We start from the raw sequence: 22,205 nt of genomic DNA, 5'->3' as shown, positions 1-22,205 counted from the left end.
AGACTATTCCTAGCAAATCCACGGTGGAAGCAAAACCTTTTGGACCCTGAACCCACTCAAAGGATTCGATACAAGTTGGAGCAAAGCTTGGAGCATTACAGGGAGTGGGCTATGTATGTGGAGGGGTCCGTACAAGGCTGGTTTTGCAGTGCTCACACTGGAGGGGACCTATTGAGAGGAGGAAGAATATAAGAGCCGAGGTGGCGCAGCAGTCAGAGTGCAAGTACTGCAGGCCACTTTAGCTGACTGCGTTCAGCAGGTCAGCGGTTCAAATCTCACCGGCTCAAGGTTGACTCAGCCTTCCATCTTTCCGGGGTAGGTAAAATGAGGACCCAGATTGTTGGGGGCAATGTATGTATGTGTGTATACACACACACACACACAGACACACACACACACACATACATTGCTTACTGGTGTACACCGCTTAGAGAGTGCTTGCACTTAAAGCGGTATATAAGTCTCATAAATAAATAAATAAATAAATTGTACCTGGGAAAACTGAGATGGATTGTAGAACTGGACAGCACCACTTGGGTGATCTGCAGAAGGTGCCTAAACAAAGCAAGGAGACGGTTTTCTATTACCGAGATGCCAGAGAAAGTCAAACAAGCCTGCCTTGTATGCTTGACAGCCAGGGATCCCACAATACTGCAGCAGAGTATTACACACAAATGCCAAAGCGGGAAGGAAAACCCATCTGCCCCCGACTTGCAGGGAAGCTTCTGTGTTACCAACGGGAGCAGCAGTGCAGGCTGTTGCAGAACAAAGGCACATGCACGGGCCTGAAAAGGCTCCTTTGGGGTAAAAAGGGGAGGGGCATTCTAAACATGCAAGAGGAGCAGCGGAAAGGCTAGCCGTGCTGAGTGCCCGAAGAATGCCCAGCTGGTTGGGGTGCATCCCCTCCCCTCGTCGCTTCCACGGGAGGCCCAGAGATGGACGTGTACAAAGATGGACGCGCTTCTGACAGGACCTGGGGGAGCTTTTTCAGGCCTTGGCAACTTTAAGACACATAGGCCAGGGCTTTTCAACCTTTTCACCCATTGTGCCACTTTTAGGATATGGCAACATCCAAGGACCACCAGTTGCCTAGCAAGGTGTCAAAAACTTGACCCCCCCCAAAAAGGGAAAAAAGTGATACAGGTAGTCCTCGACTTACAACAGTTCGCTTAATGACTGTTCAAAGTTACAATGGCACTGAAAAAAGTGCCCCCCAAGCCACAGCCGAGCAAGACAGCTGCCTGCCCGCCTGGTGGCGCTCTTCCTCCTGTCCGAGGTTTTCATTGTTCTGAGCATTTCTGTTGAGGATTGGCAGCGGGGATGGGGTGGGGGGTGTTTGGTTTTTATTCCCCTCCCCCTGTCTGCTGGGTGGTTGCAGCAGGTTTTGGTCACTTCACGTGACCCTGGGACACTGTGACCGTCATAAATATGAATCAGTTGCCAAGCATCTGAATGTAAGTCACAAGACCCTGGAGAGGCTGCAACATTCCAGCTGATCGGCGCTTCTTCTGAGCTCAGCAGAAGCACTAGGATCAGTGCTGTTTTCCAGCTGATTGGTGCTTCTTCAGGGCTCAGCAGAAGCACCAGGATCAGCGCAGAGCTCCAGCTGGAGCCTGGTGCTGATCCTGGTGCTTCCGCTGAGCCCTGACAGCCCCAAAGCACCGATCAGCTGGAAAGCGGCATTGATCCTGGCGCTTCCGCTGAGCCCTGACAGCCCTGCAGCTCCAGCCGTCTCTCGCTCAGGCTTGTGCGGTGCTGCCACCAGTTCAGCTCATTCCCCTTCCCCATTACCACTTTTCTAGGATGGTCGCGTACCACCTGCCAGGTGCTAATGCACCACAAGTGGTACCCGTACCACTGGTTGAAAAGCCCTGAGATAGACCCATTTGGGGAATTAGTCCATGCATTGCCAAGGTTGAGAAAGCCTGTTCTAGGAAGACCACGGTTCTAGAACGGGACCTGCTGTGAGGTTTCTGCCCAAGGGCTTCGTGGAGCTTCCATCCATTTAGATTCATAACTCTCATAAATCCAGCTGAGCACCAAGGCATTTTGATTGGCCTCTGAATGCCAGCTGGAACAGCAGTTGTGAAATGTTGAGCATTTTCTCACAGCATCAAGGGTGTCCCCCCCCCCAACCAGGAGGACTTCTGCCTGCATGTGAGGGAGAAGGTGAGGGAGAAGAATGTTGCAAAACATGGAAAAGGCATGCTTCGCGTTCAGCAAAACATTCTTTTTGGGGGGGGGGATTTCAAAAGGGAGCAGAAAATGTTCACTGAGCATTTTCCAGCAAAAATGAGGTCTCTCTGCTCTTGGGTCTTTTCGGCGTGTTTAGACACACAGTTTGTTAGTGTTCTGTTCTGTGGATTTTACTCATTCGTGCAATAAAGCAGTTGGGATAGAATCCCAGGGCTGAAAGGGACGCTGGCTGAGGAATTCTGGGAGTTGAAGTCCACAAGTCATCCAAGGGCCAAGTTTGAAGACCCTTGTTCTAGGCAAATGATTGTCCAATCTGTTCTTGAAAACCTCCAGCAGGCTGAGTAATCGTTCTCACTGACAGGTTATTTTACTACTTCTAGCTTGGGTCTCTCTTTAGTGATGCGCTCTGGTATTTTGGAAAATGAGTCAATCCCCTCTTCCTTGTGACAGTCGCTCAAGTACTGGAAGACAGCCATCTTGTCATGTCATATGATGTATAGTATGATATATGATTATCGAATGGATACCGTGTAAGGCACAAGTGGCCCCTTAAGTCCTTTTTGGTGGTCTTCCCCAAACTCCCTGCTGACAGAATTGCTGTTTCTTGCCAGCGCTGATTTTACAAAATTGTACAGCAGGCTTCACGCTTCCAAAACGCCCCCTTCAATTTCCCCCCAAACGCTCCCCGTGAACGCTAGCCCTGTATGCGCTGCATCACAATAGCGCTGATAAATGAGCGTAACTCAAGAGTTGAAATGAGGGGAGCTTGGTGGTTTTCTTGCAGATATTTTCCTCAAAAGTAAGGCCTACACCAGGGGTAGGCAACCTTGGCTCTTTTATGACTCGTGGACTTCAACTCCCAGAATTCCTGAGCCGGCCTGGCTCAGCTAGGAAACCTCTTCCTTTCCCCTCAGCACAGCTGGCTCAGGAATTCTGGGAGTTGAAGTCCACGAGTCATAAAAGAGCCAAGGTTGCCTACCCCTGGCCTACACCAACAATAAGCCCTAGCGTGATTTTTGGAGGTGGGCCTAATATAAGCCCTACCCCCAAAATAAGCCCTAGTTTTGGGCGAGGCACACACCTAAAAATCAAGCTAGGTCGGGTTTTGTGTGTGTGTCTGTGTGTGTTTGTGTTTGTGAGGAGCTGCCCCACCCGCCCCGCACCCACTTGCCTTGCAAACAGGCCTCTCCTCGCTGGCCCACTTCTTCTTCTGAGGCCTCTTCTGCAGCCAAGCCTGCATTTCTCAGTCACGGGGCTTTCTGGAAGGCCTCTGCAGCCGAGAACCGAGCTATGGATTTGATCCATTGCTCAGTTCTGCAAGGCCTCAGCAGCCAAGCACCAAGCTATGGATTGAATCCATAGCTTGGTACTCGGCTGCTTAGGCCTTCTGGAAAGGCCTGACTGCAAGACGCAGGCCCGAATGCAGCTGCAGAATTTCGGCCCCAGAAGAAGTGGACCGGCTGGGTGGGGCTGTCAGTGCCAGAGATGAGGCAAGGCCTACCCCAAAAATAAGACTTGGTGCCTCTTTTGGAGGCAAAAAAAAAAAAAAAAAAAAGACCAGGCCTTATTTTCGGGAAAATATGCTCACGGGTTCACTCACAGCACACTTAAACCAGATTCATACTATATAAAGCGAATAAACTATATTCTGGCTTAATCCAATGACCCTCTTCACACAACACACAAAGGCAATGGCTGGATTTACACTGAAACACATCCTGGTTTAGCACTTTTGTTTTTTTCTACTGTTTTTGGGTTGCTATCTCATTCCAGGCTGGCTGGACAAGACCCCAACTCTTGACCCCCCCCTTTTTTTGGCTTGGACTCTGAACCCTGCATTGTGGAAAAGCAATCACGTTTCCCCAGCACAGGAGGGCTGGCTCACAAAGAGGTAGGCATGGCTGTGTGAGTCTACTCCATTTCCCTGCTTTGAAGGCCGGAAGGCTTCCATCTTTAGGGCGACGTGTTAGTTTGATAAAATGCAAGTTGGAGACGGCGGAACTGGAACAAGATATGATTTGGGGGGGGGAGGGAAAAGGAAAAGAGAAGAGGAGGGCCAGCCAAGGTACCTGATTTAAATGCTGGCTGACTTCACGGGATAATGAACTCATTGAACTAGAGCGCGAAAGCTACAAAACAGCAAAGACACACAACACACAAAAAAAAGGAATCAAAGTCACCATGCCAGCTGCCTGCAACTCTCAGCTATACTCTTGTTCATATCAAAAGGGGAAGGGCAGGGGGAGGGTCCCAGGGGCAAAGGTTAAATCAGGGGTAGGCAACCTTGGCTCTTTTGTGATTCATGGACTTCAACTCCCAGAATTCCTGAGCCAGCGTGACTCAGCATGGAAACCTCTCCCTGTCCCCTCAGCATGGCTGGCTCAGGAATTCTGGGAGTTGAAGTCCACGAGTCATAAAAGAGCCAAGTTTGAAGACCCCCTGGCTTAGTTCAGGGGTAGGCAACCTTGGCTCTTTTATGACTCGCGGACTTCAACTCCCAGAATTCCTGAGCCAGCATGGGGGAAACTTTGGCCCCTTCATGACTTGTGGACTTCAACTCCCACAATTCCTGAGCCAGCCTGGCTCAGCTGGGAAACTCTCCCTTTCCCCTCAGTGTGGCTGGCTCAGGAATTCTGGGAGTTGAAGTCCATGAATCATAAAAGAGCCAAGGTGGCCTACCCCGAGTTAAATGATACATATTGCTAAATGCAAGTTAGCTTTGTTTTTTTTTTTTTAAAAAAAGATCCTTTCTGGGTTACAAACATCTCAGATGCAACTCAAGGCCTGGGGTTGGATTTTAATAGCCTAGCATTTTCATGGCACTCAACGTTAAGTCAAACTCATGCACAAACAATGTTCAACAGAGGACCAAAAGTTCCTCAGCAGGGCAGACCTCTTTAAGGAGAGGCAAGTAGGTCTTCGGCTCCCAGATAGAGATTGCCAGACCAAACTTTCCTGTATGTTTACCTCCTTCCGGTTCTGCTCTTCCTGCTTCCAACAACCTTTCAGCTCCTGAACTTGGTTCCCTGCTATATTTTCTGTTGCAAAGGTGGGCCTAGAACAGGGGTAGGCAACCTTGGCTCTTTTATGACTCGTGGACTTCAACTCCCAGAATTCCTGAGCCAGCATGGCTCAGCTTGGAAACTTTCCCTTTCCCCTCAGTATGGCTGGCTCAGGAATTCTGGGAGTTGAAGTCCATGAGTCATAAAAGAGTCAAGGTTGCCTACCTATAGCCTAGGCCTAGGCCGCTTTATGACTGGTGGACTTCAACTCCCAGAATTCCTGAGCCAGCCATGCTGAGGGGAAAGGGAGAGGTTTCCAAGCTGAGCCATGCTGCTCAGGAATTCTGGGAGTTGAAGTCCACGAGTCAAAGCGGCCTAGGCCTAGGCTAGAGGTAGGCAACCTTGGCTCTTTTATGACTCGTGGACTTCAACTCCCAGAATTCCTGAGCCAGCCTGGCTCAGCTTGGAAACCTCTCCATTTTCCCTCAGCATGGCTGGCTCAAGAATTCTGGGAGTTGAAGTCCGCCAGTCATAAAAGAGCCAAGGTTGCTTATCCCTGAGCTAGACCATTTCACATGTATGGTGGCTACAAGCCTCTTTGGCAGGGGTCTTCAAACTTGGCCCCTTCATGACTGGTGGACTTCAACTCCCAGAATTCCTGAGCCAGCACGGCTCAGCTTGGAAACCTCTCCCTTTCCCCTCAGCATGGCTGGCTCAGGAATTCTGGGAGTTGAAGTCCACCGGTCATAAAAGAGCCCAGGTTGCCTACCCCTGGGCTAGAAGGATCTGGCAGAGGCTTCAAAGGCTCAGAGTAGCTAGGGATGCCTACCTCTCCAGACTGGGCGTCCCCCGGATTCGGTGCAGAAAGCTCAGGCCCAGGTGGAAACGCAGCAGAATGTAAGTACTAAAAGACAAAAAGAGGAAGGGAGCCATGAATGGTGGAAACGGAGCAACGACCCAAAAGAATCCCATTTAAATGATCGACGGCCAAGCACTGGAATGGGCCATTTTATAAAAACTGAAAGTATTCGTGTTTTTTGTGAACGTTCCCCATCCTTGGAGAGGTCAGAGAAGGGCCAGGGCAATACTTAACACAGGTAGGCTTTTTTTCATGGCTGTTTAGCTAGGGTTCAAGAGTACGACGTCTCGGAAAACGCGAAACGCAAGCCGTCCTTGCACTGACACTTATCCTCCCACCACCACCCCCCAAGTCCCGGGATTGCCGTTCAGGCATTTGGCAACTGGCTCGCCTCTGCAACCGGTTGCGTCGTCTTGTGGTGACGTGACTGTGATGTGTGGCCCTCCCAGCCAGTCTCTGCCCCAAAAAAACATCAACTGGGGAAAAACTGGATTCGTTTAACAACTGTGGTGAGAATGGTGACGTCATTAGGTTCACTCACGTGATGACTCACTTTATGACCTCCATGACTTACAGCGGGAATTCTGGTCCCCTGGGGTCATATGTCAAGGATGCTGCATATGTTTCTTCTTATTCACGTATCTTTCACCCCTTTTTGCTGTTCTCTCTTCCCTCAACCAAGTACAACCCGCTGCCCAGCCAACAGTCTTTCACTGACATCCAACATCTGGATTCTTAGCCCGAGGCTTCCAAGTGGGGCGGTATGACTGTATTATTTTATTGTTTTATGATTGTTTTAACTCTGTACGCCGCCCTGAGTCCTTTGGGATTGGGCGGCATATAAATAAAATTAAATACAAATACAATACTTTTAAGCCCAGCTGTTGCGTGTGGGTCTCCCATCTCTAAAAGTAAACAACATTTGCAACTCCAACTTACTGGAACTTCTCCAATTGACTCAGGGTTGGTGTCGTTCCCGGGTGCCACCTGATCTTGAGCAACTCCGCCCTCCAGCAGCGTCTGCTCTTCAGGAACTGTATATGAAGAGGTCACAGGTTTTTTTAAAAAAAGGAACAAGTTCCCAGTCCCTTCCGTCCTGGGTCTCTGCATAGGGTTTTCCATGGAAAAGGAGCCCAGTTTGAAATGGGCATTCTCTCCCATAGTGGTGATCTCTGGCTGGCTTTAGGGCAGGGGTTCTCAACCTTGGCAACTTTAAGACTTGTGGACTTCAATTCCCAGAATTCCTCAGCCAGCAAAGCTTTCAAAAGCCCATAGGAATTGTCCAGGCTGTCTCTGCCCTGCTGAGCCCGCCAAAAGTCCCATTCTGCAAACAGTGCTGCACCAGTTGAGTAGTCCTCGACTTACGACCGGTTGGGGGGTCGCGGCATTAAAAAGGTTGAGAACCACTGGTCTAAACTCTGTGCCAGCTCATTAAATTCGCCGATCTTCTATTTTCCTCGCAAAAACTGTTCAGCTAAAATCAGCCAACAGCTTTCTCCCTTTTCCCTCTTTCTTGGAAAGGGAAGCAGAAAAAACAGCAGCCAGGAAGGAAGGAAGGAAGGAAGGAAGGAAGGAAGGAAGGCAGGCAGACTGACAGCCTCCGGAGTGCGGCTTTTACTTGCCGCCTTCTCACCTGCCTTTACTCACCTGAGTTGGGTACGAACACGTTGGCAGGGATGGGCAACGGGGCCAAGGGAGCGAATAGGTCAGCTGGAGCTGGAGCAGCAACGGGGGACTTGGCTTTGCTGGGGTTCAGAATGTCCACGTAGCGAGCTTTACTTCCTGCTGTGAAGAGGCAAGCAGAGGAAAAAGGCTTATTCCAGAGTCGGAGGGAGAGGAAGCACGTCAGGGAACAGTGCCCCAATTTCATGAGCGCTGCAGTTGGGAAGGCAAGGGCCCATTGCTGGCTGCTGGGCCACTTCCCATCTTTGGCCATTTCCAGGGTGGACCTCAACTCCCAGAGTTCTCACTAATGGCCATGCTGGCTGTGGAATTCTGGGACAGGAAGTCCACACCCATGGAAAGGATCAACGATGCTTTTCTTGGCGAGGAGGGGGTGGTGGTGAAATGCAATCCTGGACCCCGAAGCCAAAATATGCAGCGGTTCCATATTTGCTGGTTGGGGCCCCACCCCACAAGTTATCAGGAATCCTCCCAGAAGAAACCTATCTGTCAGGCCTGCCATCTTCAGCTTCTTCGCTCAACGGACACCCTGCCCTAAACGGCAAAGGGAGGAGAGAAGGAATTTGGACAAAAGGGGGGGGGGGAGGGAGACAAGCTGACAGCAACCAGAGGTATCAACAGCAATAGCAATAGCACTTAGGTCAGTGGTTCTCAACCTGTGGGTCGGGACCCCATTTGGGGTCGAACGACCATTTCACGGGGGTCACCAAACAAGGCAGTCCGCCATTTTTCCCCCCTTTTCCTTAGCCTATTGGCTTTTGAAAGCCAATAGAATAGACTCTCTTGAATAGAGTCTAATTCTATTGGCTTTCAAAAGCCAATAGGAATTGTCCAGGCTGTCTCTTCCCTGCTGAGCCCGCCAAAAATCCCATTCTGCAAACGGTGCTGCACCAGTTGAGTAGTCCTCGACTTAAGACCGGTTGAGTAGTCCTCGACTTACGACCGGTTGGGGGGGGGGGGTTGCGGCATTAAAAAGGTTGAGAACCACTGACTTAGTGTCTAATGTAAGGACCCACCCCACTTTGCATCTTAAGAAGACAGAACTCTTGGAATATCTCTTCCAACAGGCATCTTTGTTAAGAGAAGATGGTTGCAGGCGTTCTAGACAGGACTTGGGGACAAGCCCTATGGTTCAAGGTTTTAAGGGGTCCCCAGCAGCCCTCCCACCCCACTGTCCTTCCAGCGACAATCCCAGGCGTTACATTTCCACCCCCTTTTCCTCACAGCCGGCGGAAGGGAGACTTCAGAGAGTAGTAGATGAAAGGTGATGGCCATATTGTTATGGTCAGTCCTCTTGGTGAGAATCCACATTCAGTCCCTTTGAAGTTGTAATGAAGGAAGTGAGAGTCTTAAACCCCCTTGTTCCCTCCTCCCCTTTCGTAGTATGACAGAATCCAGAGAGGGCAGAAATGGGGTTTTCCATAGTCGATAACTAGAGATGAAATAGAATTGGATTCTGACACTTAAGACTTAAATGGTGCTTTACACCCCTCTCTAAGCGGTTTACAAAGTCAGCCTCTGGCCCCCAACGATCTGAGTCCTCATTTTACCAAGGATGGAAGGCTGAGTCAACCTTGAGCCGCTGCGAATCGAACTGCCAAATTGCAGGTAGCCTGGTCAGCAGAAGGAGCTTACAGTGCTGCTGTCAGACTCCAATTATATTTCATTTCTATCTACCTACTCTGATGAAAAACCAATTCTTACTCTAGTCTGGATTCTGCCATACTACGAAAAGGGAGGAGGGAAAGCATGGGGGGGTTTATGACTCTCACTTCCTTCTTTAACTACAAAGTGACCGTTTGTGGATTCTCATGGAGAGAATTAACCATAACAATGTGGCCATCGCCTTTCATCTCACTCCCCTTTGCCGGCAGTGAGGAAAAAGGGGGTGGGAAATACAACGCCTGGGATCTGGGAAAAGAGAGGATGAGTGGAGCGGACTGACGGATTGAATCGCCCGGAAGAACTGTGGGGTGGGGGCTGCTTGGGAACACTTTAAAACATTGAATGGTGGGAGAGGATCCCCCAGATCCTGTCTAGAACGCCTGCAACCATCTTCTCTTACTAAAGATCCCTGTTGGAAGAGACATTCCAAGAGTTCTGTCTTCTTAAGATGTAAGATTGAGGTGGGTCCTTACAGCTGCACTCTAGCCACTGTGCCACCACGGCTCAAAGCAGAATAAGCCGGGCGCCAAGGCCACATGGCCTGGGAACAGAGTGCAAAACTCCAAAGAGGAATATCATTGGCCACTGATGGACTGGTCAAGGGGGAGGGCCAGGGGAAAGGGGAAAATGCCACCTTGGCATGGGAATACTCAGATCTGGCTCTGCTTTTGCCGCTTAACTGTAGTAAAAGAACCTTTCACTTCGAAGGGATGGAACTAAGAGTCTTTCTTTCCTAAAGGTCTACGTTGGGGACAGATCTGACGCTCTCTTCTAACCCACCCGGAGGGCATCCAAAAAAAGATGTTGAGACTCTAGAAAGAGTACAGAGAAGAGCAACAAAGATGATTAGGGGACTGGAGGCTAAAACATATAAGGAACGGTTGCTGGAATTGGGTATGTCTAGTTTAACGAAGAGAAGGACAAGGGGGGACATGAGAGCAGTATTCCAATATCTCAGGGGCTGCCATAAAGAAGAGGGAATTAAGCTATTTTCCAAAGCACCTGAAGGCAGGACAAGAAGCAACGGGTGGAAACTAATCAAGGAGAGAAGCAACCTAGAACTAAGGAGAAACTTCTTGACAGTGAGACCAATTAATCAGTGGAACAGCCTGCCTCCAGAAGCAGTAAATGCTCCAACACTGGAAGTTTTTAAGAAGAGACTGGACAGCCATTTGTCCGAAATGGTGTAGGGTTTCCTGCCCGAGCAGGGGGTTGGACTAGATGACCTCCAAGGTCCCTTCCAACTTTACTACTATTATTATAAACCTTATGGTCAGACCCACAAAGCTAACCTGGAGCTGTGGGAACGAGCGGGAGGCTCCAGAACATCCGCTTCCAGGATCCCATTCTCCCACTGACCCACAACTCCTATAGCGTCCGTCCGTTTCGTTTTAATACTTAACACAGAGCGGGCGTTCCTACCCTTTGGGGGCTAAGGGGATACACATGAAAAGCCAAACTCATTCTGGCCATTTTGCAAATGCTGCCCTGCTACCATCTAATGCAGGGGTAGGCAACCTCGGCTCTTTTATGACTCATGGACTTCAACTCCCAGAATTCCTGAGTGAGTCATAAAAGAGCCAAGGTTGCCTACCCCTGGTATAAGGTCTCCAGCTTGAACAGGGGGTTAGACCTCCAAGGTCCCTTCTAACGGTGATTCTGTGTTCTGTATGTTGTAGTGAAATCCTGTGGTACCCCACTATGATTTAAGTACCCATAGATCTGTTGCTAGCTAAAAGGCAGACCCGTTCCTTCCAAGCACTAAGCTTGTACACAGGCAGTCCTCAGTTTACAAGTGGGCAGGTGGAAGCCGGAAGGAATTCTGGGAGTTGAAGTCCATGAGTCATAAAAGAGCTGAGGTTGCCTACCCCTGATCTAATGATTGAGCGAGGGGTGAGGCTGTGTTGCGTTTACTGATTTATTCCAAGGGACCCTTCGCCATAAAGCACCTCAGCTCCTCCTCAACTTCTTGAGATGCTCTCAAACCAAGACGGCCTTCCCACGTTGCCTGCCATCTGGACCAGCCACTCACGTCCAAGGAAGGGAGTGGACAGACAATGGACCCCCTGATTCACAGGCAACCCCTGGCTTTCCCCCACCTCTCAGGATATTCAGGATAGGTTTTCCGACTGTGTAAGGTACCTGCTCTCCTGGAGAACATGTTGACGGAAGCGTTGGGCGGTCCTGGTAGTCCAGAGGGAACAACCGCCTGAGGAAATCCGGTGGGGGGAGGCGGAGGGGGTTTGGTCTAAAAAGAGAAAGAGGTGATGGTGGGGGGAGAAAAGTCCTTGAAATCCAAATCTCTTAACTCAGTGGTTCTCAACCTGTGGGTCGGGACCCCATTTGGGGTTGAACGACCATTTCACGGGGGTCGCCAAACAACGCAGTCCACCATTTTTTCCCCCCTTTCCCTTCGCTGTGCTACTCCCTTTTATTCTATTGGCTTTTGAAAGCCAATAGAATAGACTCTCTTGAATAGAGTCTAATTCTATTGGCTTTCAAAAGCCAATAGGAATTGTCCAGGCTGTCTCTGCCCTGCTGAGCCCGCCAAAAGTCCCATTCTGCAAACGGTGCTGCACCAGTTGAGTCGTCCTCGACTTACGACCGGTTGAGTGGTCCTCGACTTACGACGGGTTGGGGGGTCGCGGCATTAAAAAGGTCGAGAACCACTGTCTTAACTGACAACATTCCCTTTCCTGACACAGTTCTCTGTTGGCTGCCTTTTACGTTTGGTGTTGGATGGCAGCAAACCATTAAATGGCTTTCACAAGAACCCCTCAAGCAGGGGAGACAAAGGGATGGAGAAAAGAAGCAGGCTAGAATAGCAAAGAAAGACGAAGACCCTCCCAGGAATGCAGCTGCTTTGCCATCCCTTGACAATGTGCTGTGTGTGTGTGTGTGTGTGTGTGTGTGTGTGTGTGTGTGTGTGTAGAGCAAAAAGGGACTTGGGGCATGATGCTCAGTGGGGATGCGATCTCAATTCCCATTTGACAGGCTGATATGATGTGAGAGGGACCTCGGAGTCCTAGTAGACAATCACTTAAATATGAGCCAGCAGTGTGCGGCAGCTGCCAAAAAGGCCAACACAGTGCTAGGCTGCATTAACAGAGGGATAGAATCAAGATCACGCGAAGTATTAATACCACTCTTCAATGCCTTGGTAAGGCCACACTTGGAATACTGCATCCAGTTTTGGTCACCACGATGTAAAAAAGATGTTGAGACTCTAGAAAGAGTACAGAGAAGAGCAACAAAGATGATTAGGGGACTGGAGGCTAAAACATATAAGGAACGGTTGCTAGAATTGGGTATGTCTAGTTTAACGAAGAGAAGGACAAGGGGGGACATGATAGCAGTATTCCAATATCTCAGGGGCTGCCATAAAGAAGAGGGAATTAAGCTATTTTCCAAAGCACCTGAAGGCAGGACAAGAAGCAACGGGTGGAAACTAATCAAGGAGAGAAGCAACCTAGAACTAAGGAGAAACTTCCTGACAGTGAGAACAATTAATCAGTGGAACAGCCTGCCTCCAGAAGCAGTAAATGCTCCAACACTGGAAGTTTTTAAGAAGAGACTGGACAGCCATTTGTCCGAAATGGTGTAGGGTTTCCTGCCCGAGCAGGGGGTTGGACTAGATGACCTCCAAGGTCCCTTCCAACTTTACTATTATTATTATTATTATATTCATCTCTAAACTGGCCAGAGCAATTACTTCCTCTTCGGGTTCATCCAGGTTGATCCACCGCTGTTTCTTCTCATCCCAAACAATCTGCAGATGCATAAAGAAGAAAGAAGCAAGTTAAGAGCCCCCCACTGCTTTGCAAGAGGAGCCAGACTCAGCTAGCTGGACCTGTATGTCTGTTTTCCATTTAGACACATTTAATATTGTTAGAATAATCAAATATAAAGGAAAACAGTCTACGTTAAGATAACAGAATTTCAAAACAAACGAACAAACAAACAAAAACACCTTACTAAGCAGAAGTAAATATATTATGGGAAACTTTCTAAGGACACATTCCGTATTTTCCCTTCTTTCTTTGTCTAACCTCTACCCACAACATAGATAATTATATTTTATATTGAAAACTGAAGATTATTGCTGTATTGATTTAAGTCCTTTCATCTATTATGAGGGCAATTTGGAAATAAACGTCCGTTTGGTTATCAGTGTCAGACAATGGCAGATACACAACTTTTATTATACCCACTGGAAAACCACAACATTACACTACTTTTCGACCTGATCGCCATTCAAATTGAGGCACTTGTCGTAAAGCGTTACAATGTATGAAATTCCTTAGTAGTCGTTGCTTGACGCCAAATCTGGGCTCTCTGTGTGTGTGTGTGTGTGTGTGTGTGTGTCTGTGTGTGTGTGTGTGTCTGTCTGTGTGTGTGTGTGTATGTGAGAGAGAGAGATATCAAAAACATCTCAACAATTTAAATTGGACATGAAAAAATACCATTTAGCTTTTTTATAACTTGTATAAAAACTCTACTTTTTTTTTTCTTTTCTTTGCTTTTTTTTAAAATATTTTTTCTTTTTAAGGTTTATAATTCTTTATTCATATATATTTTGTTCTTAATTATCTTATAATTTTGTTAATTTCTTTTAATTAAGCCTATATTCTGCTCTGGGAAGCTCGGGGGGGGGGAGGGAGGGGGTGATTTGGGAGGGGTTGGGGGAGGGTTGTATTGTTTTGTTTTTTGTTTTTTTTGTCTTATTGTAGTTGTCATTGTTTTTTTTCTGTCTTTGTAAAAGTTTTTTAAAATTTTTTAATAAAAAAAAACAAAAAAGAAAAAAACATCCCAACGGAACTGTTTCAAAAGTTCTTGGGTGCGTCTAGCGGTGTGCGGGTGAGTATTGTATCATGAACCAACACCACACCGGAAGGGGTGCCCTAGAAAACCCCACCAAATGTGAAGATGCCAGAGGAGGACGGCTGGTGAAGTCCATGGAGCCTGGTTCGACCATCAGTTCAGACGTCTACTGTGAAACGTTACGAAAACTCAAGATGAGCCATCCAGAACAAGCGTTGGGTGACAACTGCTGACTTCCGGTGTGGTGCTGGTGCACAATAATGCTCGCCCGCACACCACTAGACGCACCCAAGAACTTTTGAAGCACTTGAAGTCCACCACTCATAAAAGATCCAAGGTTGCCTACCCCTGGCCTAGTCAATAGTGTGTCAGAGTTAATTCAAGGGCATCAAGTTCCTCCTCCTCCTCAAGGTTGAAGCTATATTCTTCTACACCACAGGTAGGGAACTCTAGTCCTTTTATGACTGGTGGACTTCAACTCCCAGAATTCCAGCATGGAAACCTGTCCCTTTCCCCTCAGCATGGCTGGCTCAGGAATTCTGGGAGTTGAAGTCCGCCAGTCATAAAAGAGCCCCGGTGGCCTACCCCTGGTGTAGCCAAACGCTACACTTGTGAATTTCATATTAAACGGGAGAAAATAATGCCCAGGCGTGCCAGTAGACAGTGAACGGCTTCCTTACCGACTTGTTCTTATCCTCGGGCAGATGAGCTTCGTTTTTGTTTTTCCCCATTAGCCAACTAAGCCAGTTGCCACCGCTCTGAAAAATATATATGCAATCATCGTTTCTTTTAATACAATGTGTCCCCCTCTCCCCCGCCCCCGAGATTCCAGAGCAATTTCTGACTTTTAAGTTTGAAGGAGGAAGTGCTAAGCTCGTAGGTCAGTGTTTCTCAACCTTGACCATTTTAAGGCATGTGGACTTCAACTCCCAGAATTCCACAGCCAGCATTGCTGGCTGTGGAATTCTGGGAGTTGAAGTCCACATGCCTGAAAATGGTCAAGGTTGAGAAACACTGTTGTAGGGGGAAGGAGAGAGCGAGCGAGAGGCCTCTGGAAAGTTTGACCCAGCTTGGCAAAGGCATCGGAGCCCACCCAGCAAAGGGGGAGTGGGGGGGGGAAGTATTTCCTTTAAGGTTTGGGGCTCACTTTTTGAGGTGCCAGCTCCTTCTTGGCTTCTTTGGGGCTCTTCTTCCTCTCCGGGATGGAGGGCGGGGGCGGAGACGGCTGCGTGGCGGCCGAATTGTGCCTCTCCCGTCCAATGGAATGCACGGAGGACTCCGAGGTGGTCCGAGACCGCCGCCCCAGGCCCTGTTGTTACAGACAGCTGAGTTCAGTTTGGCCTTTAAGAAGGGATGTTGTCAATAAAGGGAAGGAAGGAAGGAAGGAAGGAAGGAAGGAAGGAAAGAAGGAAGGAAGGAAGGAAGGAAGGGAAGGAAGGAAAGAAGGAAGGAAGGAAGGAAGGAAGGAGGAAGAAGGAAGAAGGAAAGAAGGAAGGAAGGAAGGGAAGGAAGGAAGGAAGGAAGGAAGGAAAGAAGGAAGGAAAGAAGGAAGGAAAGAAGGAAGGAAGGAAGGAAGAAAGAAAGAAGGAAGCAAGGAAGGAAAGAAGGAAAGAAGGAAGGAAGGAAGGAAGGAAGGAAAGAAAGAAAGAAGGAAGCAAGGAAGGAAAGAAGGAAGGAAAGAAGGAAGGAAGGAAGGAAGGAAGGAAGGAAGGAAAGAAGGAAGGAAAGAAGGAAGGAAGGAAAGGAGAAAGGAAGAAAGGAAGGAAAGAAGGAAAGAAGGAAGAAAGGAAGGAAGGAAAGGAGAAAGGAAGGAAAGAAGGAAGGAAAGGAGAAAGGAAGGAAGGAAGGAAGGAAAGAAGGAAGGAAGGAAAGAAGGAAGGAAAGAAGGAAGGAAGGAAAGAAGGAAGGAAAGAAGGAAGGAAGGAAAGAAGGAAAGAAGGAAGGAAGGAAGGAAGGAAGGAAGGAAGGAAGGAAGGAAAGAAAGAAGGAAGCAAGGAAGCAAGGAAGGAAAGAAGGAAAGAAGGAAGGAAGGAAGGAAGGAAGGAAAGAAAGAAAGAAGGAAGCAAGGAAGGAAAGAAGGAAGGAAAGAAGGAAGGAAGGAAGGAAGGAAGGAAAGAAGGAAGGAAAGAAGGAAGGAAGGAAGGAAGGAAGGAAGGAAGGAAGGAAAGAAAGAAGGAAGCAAGGAAGGAAAAAAGGAAGGAAGGAAGGAAAGAAAGAAAGAAGGAAGCAAGGAAGGAAAGAAGGAAGGAAAGAAGGAAGGAAAGAAGGAAGGAAGGAAGGAAGGAAGGAAGGAAGGAAGGAAGGAAGGAAGGAAAGAAGGAAGGAAGGAAGGAAAGAAAGAAAGAAGGAAGCAAGGAAGGAAGGAAGGAAGGAAGGCGCTAACGAGCAATGGAAATGAGAAGTGGTGATGGAGAGAGAAGGATAGATAAGTGGAGAAAAGACTGAAACTGGGAGCAAGTCAGCTTCAGGGCATACCATGTGGGTCGAAGACTGGGACGTCGATCGGGATCGTCGGCCTGGGCCCTGGACAGAAAAAAAATCAGCACCTGAGCGAGCAGTGAAGAATAACAGACGTGGACAGCAAAAGTCCCCTGGCTCAAACCCCAGGAGTGCATTTGCCACCTTGCAGAGGGGAAAAAAAAAAAAAAAAAAAGCAGACAACCGGGAACTCATATGCGGGATCCTGTTTACTCATCGGGTTATTCTGCTCCTGGTCTCTGGCCTCCAGACTGAAGGGATCCAGGGAGCCCGGTTCCTGGTTCACTCTTGCCTTCAGCCTGAGGCCCTGCGGTGGGGAGTCCAAGGCCATCACCCCCATTGGCAGCGCTTTGCAGGCAGGAGGTGGCTGACCAAGAGGGCCCTGGCCCTGGACCTCTTCTGAAGTGCTCAGAGAAAGGCCACCCTAGGCCAGGGGTAGGCCACCTGGGCTCTTTTATGACGCGTGGACTTCAACTCCCAGAATTCCTGAGCCAGCACGGCTCAGCTTGGAAACTTCTCCCTTTCCCCTCAGCATGGCTGGCTCAGGAATGCTGGGAGTTGAAGTCCATGAGTCATAAAAGAGCCAAGGTTGCCTACCCCTGGCCTAGGCCTAGGCCGCTTTATGACTCGTAGACTTCAACTCCCAGAATTCCTGAGCCAGCCTGGCTCAGCATGGAAACCTCTCCCTTTCCCCTCAGCATGGCTGGCTCAGGAATGCTGGGAGTTGAAGTCCACAGGTCATAAAAGAGCCATGTTTGAAGACCCCTGCTCTTAATCTTCATCCTAGGACAGGGGTAGGCAACCTTGGCTCTTTTATGACTCGTGGACTTCAACTCCCAGAATTCCTGGGCCAGCCTGGCTCAGCTTGGAAACCTCTCCCTGTCCCCTCAGCATGGCTGGCTCAGGAATTCCGGGAGTTGAAGTCCACCAGTCATAAAAGAGCCGAGGTTGCCTACCCCTGCTCTTAATCTTCATCCTAGGACAGGGGTAGGCAACCTTGGCTCTTTTATGACGCGTGGACTTCAACTCCCAGAATTCCTGAGCCAGCCTGGCTCAGCTTGGAAACCAATCCCTTTCCCCTCAGCGTGGCTGGCTCAGGAATCCTGGGAGTTGAAGTCCGTGAGTCATAAAAGAGCCAAGGTTGCCTACCCCTGGCCTAGGATCTTTTTGGAATTTTGGCATTCTGGAACTAACCTGCCCAATTCAGCCAGAGCACGCAGGGCAGGCCTGGACACCTCCCACAAGACCTCAGACAGGACGTGGCCGCAAAATGAAGGTCATTAATAGAGAAAGAGAGAAAAAGAGAAACGGGCCAATACCATGTTTGCCATCTTCCCATAGAAGTCTTCGTCTCTGGACTTCGGAACTGCCTTCCAAACGGGAGAGTCAGCCACCACTGTAGTTGTGCAAAAAAGAGAAAGAAGGAAGGACAAAGACGTAAGCCAGAGGGCATAGACAGATGAATGAATGAATGAATGAATGAATGAATGAATGGGGTTCCTCCTCACTTATTGCTATGCTAAAGCACTTCAGCTAATAAACAATTGCAAACTTACCTATCAAAGGAAACTAATAGATTACTAATCTTTCTTGGAAATGGGGCCGGGGTGTGTGTGTGTGTGTGTGTGTGTGTGTGTGTGTGTGTGTGTGTGTGGAGTGGTGGTTTAACAGTCTATGAAGGGGGATGGCATCACAACTCATTGCACTCCTGGTTGTGGGAAGGGGGCTGTCCTTCTTTTACTCTGGATTTAAGGAGGAAACCTCAAATCAACCCATCTACCTTCTGGACTTTCATTTCTTGTGAGCAAGGAATAGAATAGAATAGATTAGAATAGAATAGAATAGAATAGAATAGAATAGAATAGAATTAAGGAATAGAATAAGTAGAATAGAGTAGAATACAATAGAATAAAATTAAGGAATAGAATAGAGTAGAATAGAATAGCATAGAATAGAGAATGGAATGGAATAGAATAGAATAGAAGATAGAATAGAATAGAATAGAATTAAGGAATAGAATAGAATAGAATAGAATAGAATAGAATAGAATAGAATAGAATAGAGAATGGAATGGAACGGAATAGAATAGAAAAGAGAATGGAATGGAATAGAATAGAATAGAAAATAGAGCTGGAAGGGACTTTGGAGGTCTTCTAGTCCAGCCCCATCAGTGGGCGAGTTCAGCCACAGGGAGGTGAGGCTTTCCATCAAGTTCACAGCTGTGTCTAGTGCCCGATGGACACTAGAACGGACCTTCTCCATTTCTAATTTTTCGATTACAATTTCTTCTTCAGTTAAAGAGAAACTTTTTTCTGATGCACATAAGTGTTTCTCGGGCAATTTTTTGTTATTTCTGGGATTATAAATAGTTCTCAGGTTATAACTGTAACACAGCCAGCCGTCCAGCTCAGAGCGGCTTCTCTGAAGTGCTGGCCGCAGGCTGTGGAGCCCCAAGTGTGCTGGTTGAGGGGCTGGCAGGCTGTGGCTGCTGATGGACACTGTCGGCTCTGTGTGCGGGGGCCGACGGTGTCAGGCAGCAGCCGCCCCGGCCCCTTCCTCGCCTCACCCTGTGACAATGGCACCCCCACCCTGCCTCGCCTCACCCCGCAGGACGAGCCTCCTGCCCACCGCCCCACCTGCCACAGACCCCCTGGATCCCCCCCAACCTTGCCCAACCCACAGGCGTCCCTCCGCACGAGCAACATCGAGGTGACCATGCCCACCTTGGCCACAGCCACCCAGTCTGCCATGACCCCCACAGCCATGCCCACCCAGTGGGCCACGGCCACCTGGCACCCGGCGATAAATAAGTGGGTTTTGGGTTGCAGTTTGGGCACTCGGTCTCTGAAAGGTTCGCTATCACTGCTCCACGGTGCTCCCCTGTTGCTGCACTGCAGTACGAGAAAGCAGCCAGGCTGCATCATCAGGCGTTTGCTGGCCGATTCCTCCCCACCCAGGCTAACCTGCTTCGTGCTGGGTCCCCTCGCCGGGCTGCAGCTCAGGACCTTGGGGAGGTAGGCCTGCTGGCCCCCCGTACATGGGGTTCAGCTCGGTTTCATAGGGGCTGAACGAGCCTATACAGGAGGGCGTCGGAGGGTGATAAGGAACAGCGCCGGCGGTTTCCTGTTGGGAAGGTGGGGGCGGAGCCACCGAGCCGTCCAGGATGGTAGGAGGAGCTAGAGAAAGGATGGAAAAAGAATGGCGTTTGCATCCCATAATAAACAAGGGTCCAGAATGACCCTGACCGTTCCTTTACGGTCCTGCCCATGAGCAGAAGGGGTCTGGCAGGCAGCTGGTGAACTGGCACGGCCGTTGCTGGCCTCAGAGCAGCTGGCATCCTTCGCTCACACGGCCGGTTGCAGTCCAAGGAGCAAGAGGGACGCTTACCGACAAATACGAGCCGAGGTGGCACAGCAGTTAGAGTGCAGTACCGCAGGCCACTTTAGCTGACTGTGTTCAGCAGGTCAGCGGTTCAAATCTCACCGGCTCAAGGTTGACTCAGCCTTCCATCCTTCCGGGGTAGGTCAAATGAGGACCCAGATTGTTGGGGGCAATGTAAATATTTATATATACATTGCTTACTGGTGTACACCGCTTAGAGAGGGCTTGTACACCGCTTAGAGAGTGCTTGCGCTTAAAGCGGTACATAAGTCTCATAAATAAAGAAATAAATAAATGGACAGCGGCTGCAGAGCTGCCCAGCTTCCCACAAGGCGACCTGGAGTTTGGTTCTCCGGGTTTTACCTCCCGCCAGTCGTGCACACACCTGAAGGCAGAAGGTGGACACTCTGCCTGGGCTGGACCACGTTGGGCAGCAGGGAGGCCAGCTGCGGGTGGGTGGAGTTGACGTCTAGGCCGCCCCCCAGGCCTTCGTTCTGACTGGCGTGGTCCGGCTCTGAGCTGGGCGTGCTGGAGGAATACTGCTGGGGGGTGGAGCACCCGACGCTGTACCTGAAGCAGCCCTCCTGCAACGAGAGGGACGCCGACGGGCGCTTTCAGCGAAGACCGGCTGTTCGATGCCACCGCCCAGCCCAAGGCACGACCCCCGTTACTGCAAGGCGTATGGGAATTAAGGTAGGGGGTTTGTAGCTGATCTCCACCTAGGGCAGCGGTTCTCAACCTGTGGGTCGGGACCCCATTTGGGGTCGAACGAGCATTTCATGGGGGTCGCCAAACAACACAGTCTGCCATTTTTCCCCCCTATTCCTTAGTTGTGCTACTCCCTTTTATTCTACTGGCTTTTGAAAGCCAATAAAATAGACTCTCTTGAATAGAGTCTCATTCTATTGGCTTTCAAAAGCCGATAGGAATCGTCCAGGCTGTCTCTGCCCGGCTGAGCCCGCCAAAAGTCCAAGTCTGCAAACGGTGCTGCACCAGTTGAGTAGTCCTCGACTTACGACCGGTTGAGTAGTCCTCGACTTACGACCGGTTAGGGGTTGCGGCATTAAAAAGGTTGAGAACCACTGACCTAGCGGGATAGTCTAGCTCAGAGTCCCCAACCTTTTGGGCACCAGGGATCACTGGTTCTGCGGAGACAGGCTTTTCCGCAGACCGGAGGGTTCGCGGTTTTGCGTGCTGCCTGCATCCTGCAGATGGGGCTTTGCTTGTTTGTGCGGATCGGTTGCTGGCATGCCGCGGCCCGATACCGATCCACGGACTGGGGGTTGGGGACCCCCCTCTTTATCCCTATGGGTCTCTTTCCCTTGGCTCCTCCCGCACACCCCTCGCCTTCTTAGCTATTCTATCCTGGTTCTGGCTCTCTTGACCCAGGATGGAGGGGAGGGGCATTTTATGGTACCCAAATGCAATCGGCCTCCGGGGTGACCTTGCCTTCTGCCTGGACTCTCCCACTGGCGAATCAATACAGGTAGTCCTCAACTTACGACAACAACTGAGCCCAAACTTTCTGTCGTTAAGGGGGACATTTGAGCTTTGCTCTATTTTACGACCTTCCTTGCCTCAGCTGTTAAGTGAATCGCTGCAGTTGAATAAGTTCGTAACCCGGTCGTTATGTAAATCTGACTTCTCCCCCATGCACTTTGCTCGCCAGGAGGTCGCAAAAAGGGGATCACGTGACCTTGGGACACAGCGACCGTCATAAATGCAAGCCAGTTGCCCAGCTTCTGAATTTTGATCACGTGACCACGGGGGAGGCTGCAAAGGTCGCGAGTGTGAAAAATGGTCATAAGTCACTTTTTCCAGTGCCGTTGTAACTTTGAACGGTCGATAAATGAACCGTTGTAAATTGAGGACTATCGGTAACGTTCTTCTCTGTCAATCATCTGTGGGATTATTGACTTAACTTCTGTTGTTGTTATTTTTATTGATCCGACCATAGCCAACATTTTACAGTTGTGGAGGAAACATGTCCATCGGTAAGGAAATCTTTTTTTCTCGGAGATGTTTCCACAAAACTTTAAAAAGAAACTTCGGCGGCATCTCTACGCCAGATGTCTCCAACTTTTCCGGGCCCGCGGAGCAGAGGAAAGGAGAGCAGTTTC

At 49.3% G+C, this 22,205-nt stretch overlaps 2 protein-coding genes across 4 annotated transcripts in view; one reads left to right on the top strand and one right to left on the bottom strand.

Moving 5' to 3' along the window:
* The window catches only part of LOC120317510 (zinc finger protein 501-like), a 661,069-nt gene that overhangs the window by 75,005 nt on the left and 563,859 nt on the right, over nt 1–22,205 (top strand). The gene's annotated exons all lie outside the window — the stretch shown is intronic.
* The window catches only part of SEC16A (SEC16 homolog A, endoplasmic reticulum export factor), a 66,408-nt gene that overhangs the window by 1,616 nt on the left and 42,587 nt on the right, over nt 1–22,205 (bottom strand). The window contains exons 19-31 of one of the 3 annotated variants that reach the window (XM_039364157.1): nt 20,471–20,669; nt 19,668–19,880; nt 18,024–18,100; nt 16,702–16,749; nt 15,374–15,535; nt 14,907–14,984; nt 13,118–13,174; nt 11,548–11,653; nt 7,705–7,842; nt 6,997–7,091; nt 6,028–6,102; nt 4,266–4,325; nt 493–555 (exon numbers count right to left, since the gene is read on the bottom strand). In XM_039364157.1, coding sequence (XP_039220091.1) covers nt 493–555; nt 4,266–4,325; nt 6,028–6,102; nt 6,997–7,091; nt 7,705–7,842; nt 11,548–11,653; nt 13,118–13,174; nt 14,907–14,984; nt 15,374–15,535; nt 16,702–16,749; nt 18,024–18,100; nt 19,668–19,880; nt 20,471–20,669 — 1,371 coding nt within the window. The remainder of the gene's footprint in view (nt 1–492; nt 556–4,265; nt 4,326–6,027; nt 6,103–6,996; nt 7,092–7,704; nt 7,843–11,547; nt 11,654–13,117; nt 13,175–14,906; nt 14,985–15,373; nt 15,536–16,701; nt 16,750–18,023; nt 18,101–19,667; nt 19,881–20,470; nt 20,670–22,205) is intronic. The other 2 variants (XM_039364158.1, XM_039364159.1) reach the window with 2 other exon arrangements.

The sequence above is a fragment of the Crotalus tigris genome, unplaced genomic scaffold (genome assembly GCF_016545835.1).
Source record: "Crotalus tigris isolate CLP2741 ecotype Arizona unplaced genomic scaffold, ASM1654583v1 scf7180000019692.1526454, whole genome shotgun sequence".
Lineage (NCBI taxonomy): Eukaryota > Metazoa > Chordata > Lepidosauria > Squamata > Viperidae > Crotalus > Crotalus tigris.
This window is presented reverse-complemented; position numbering and strand designations above follow the sequence as displayed.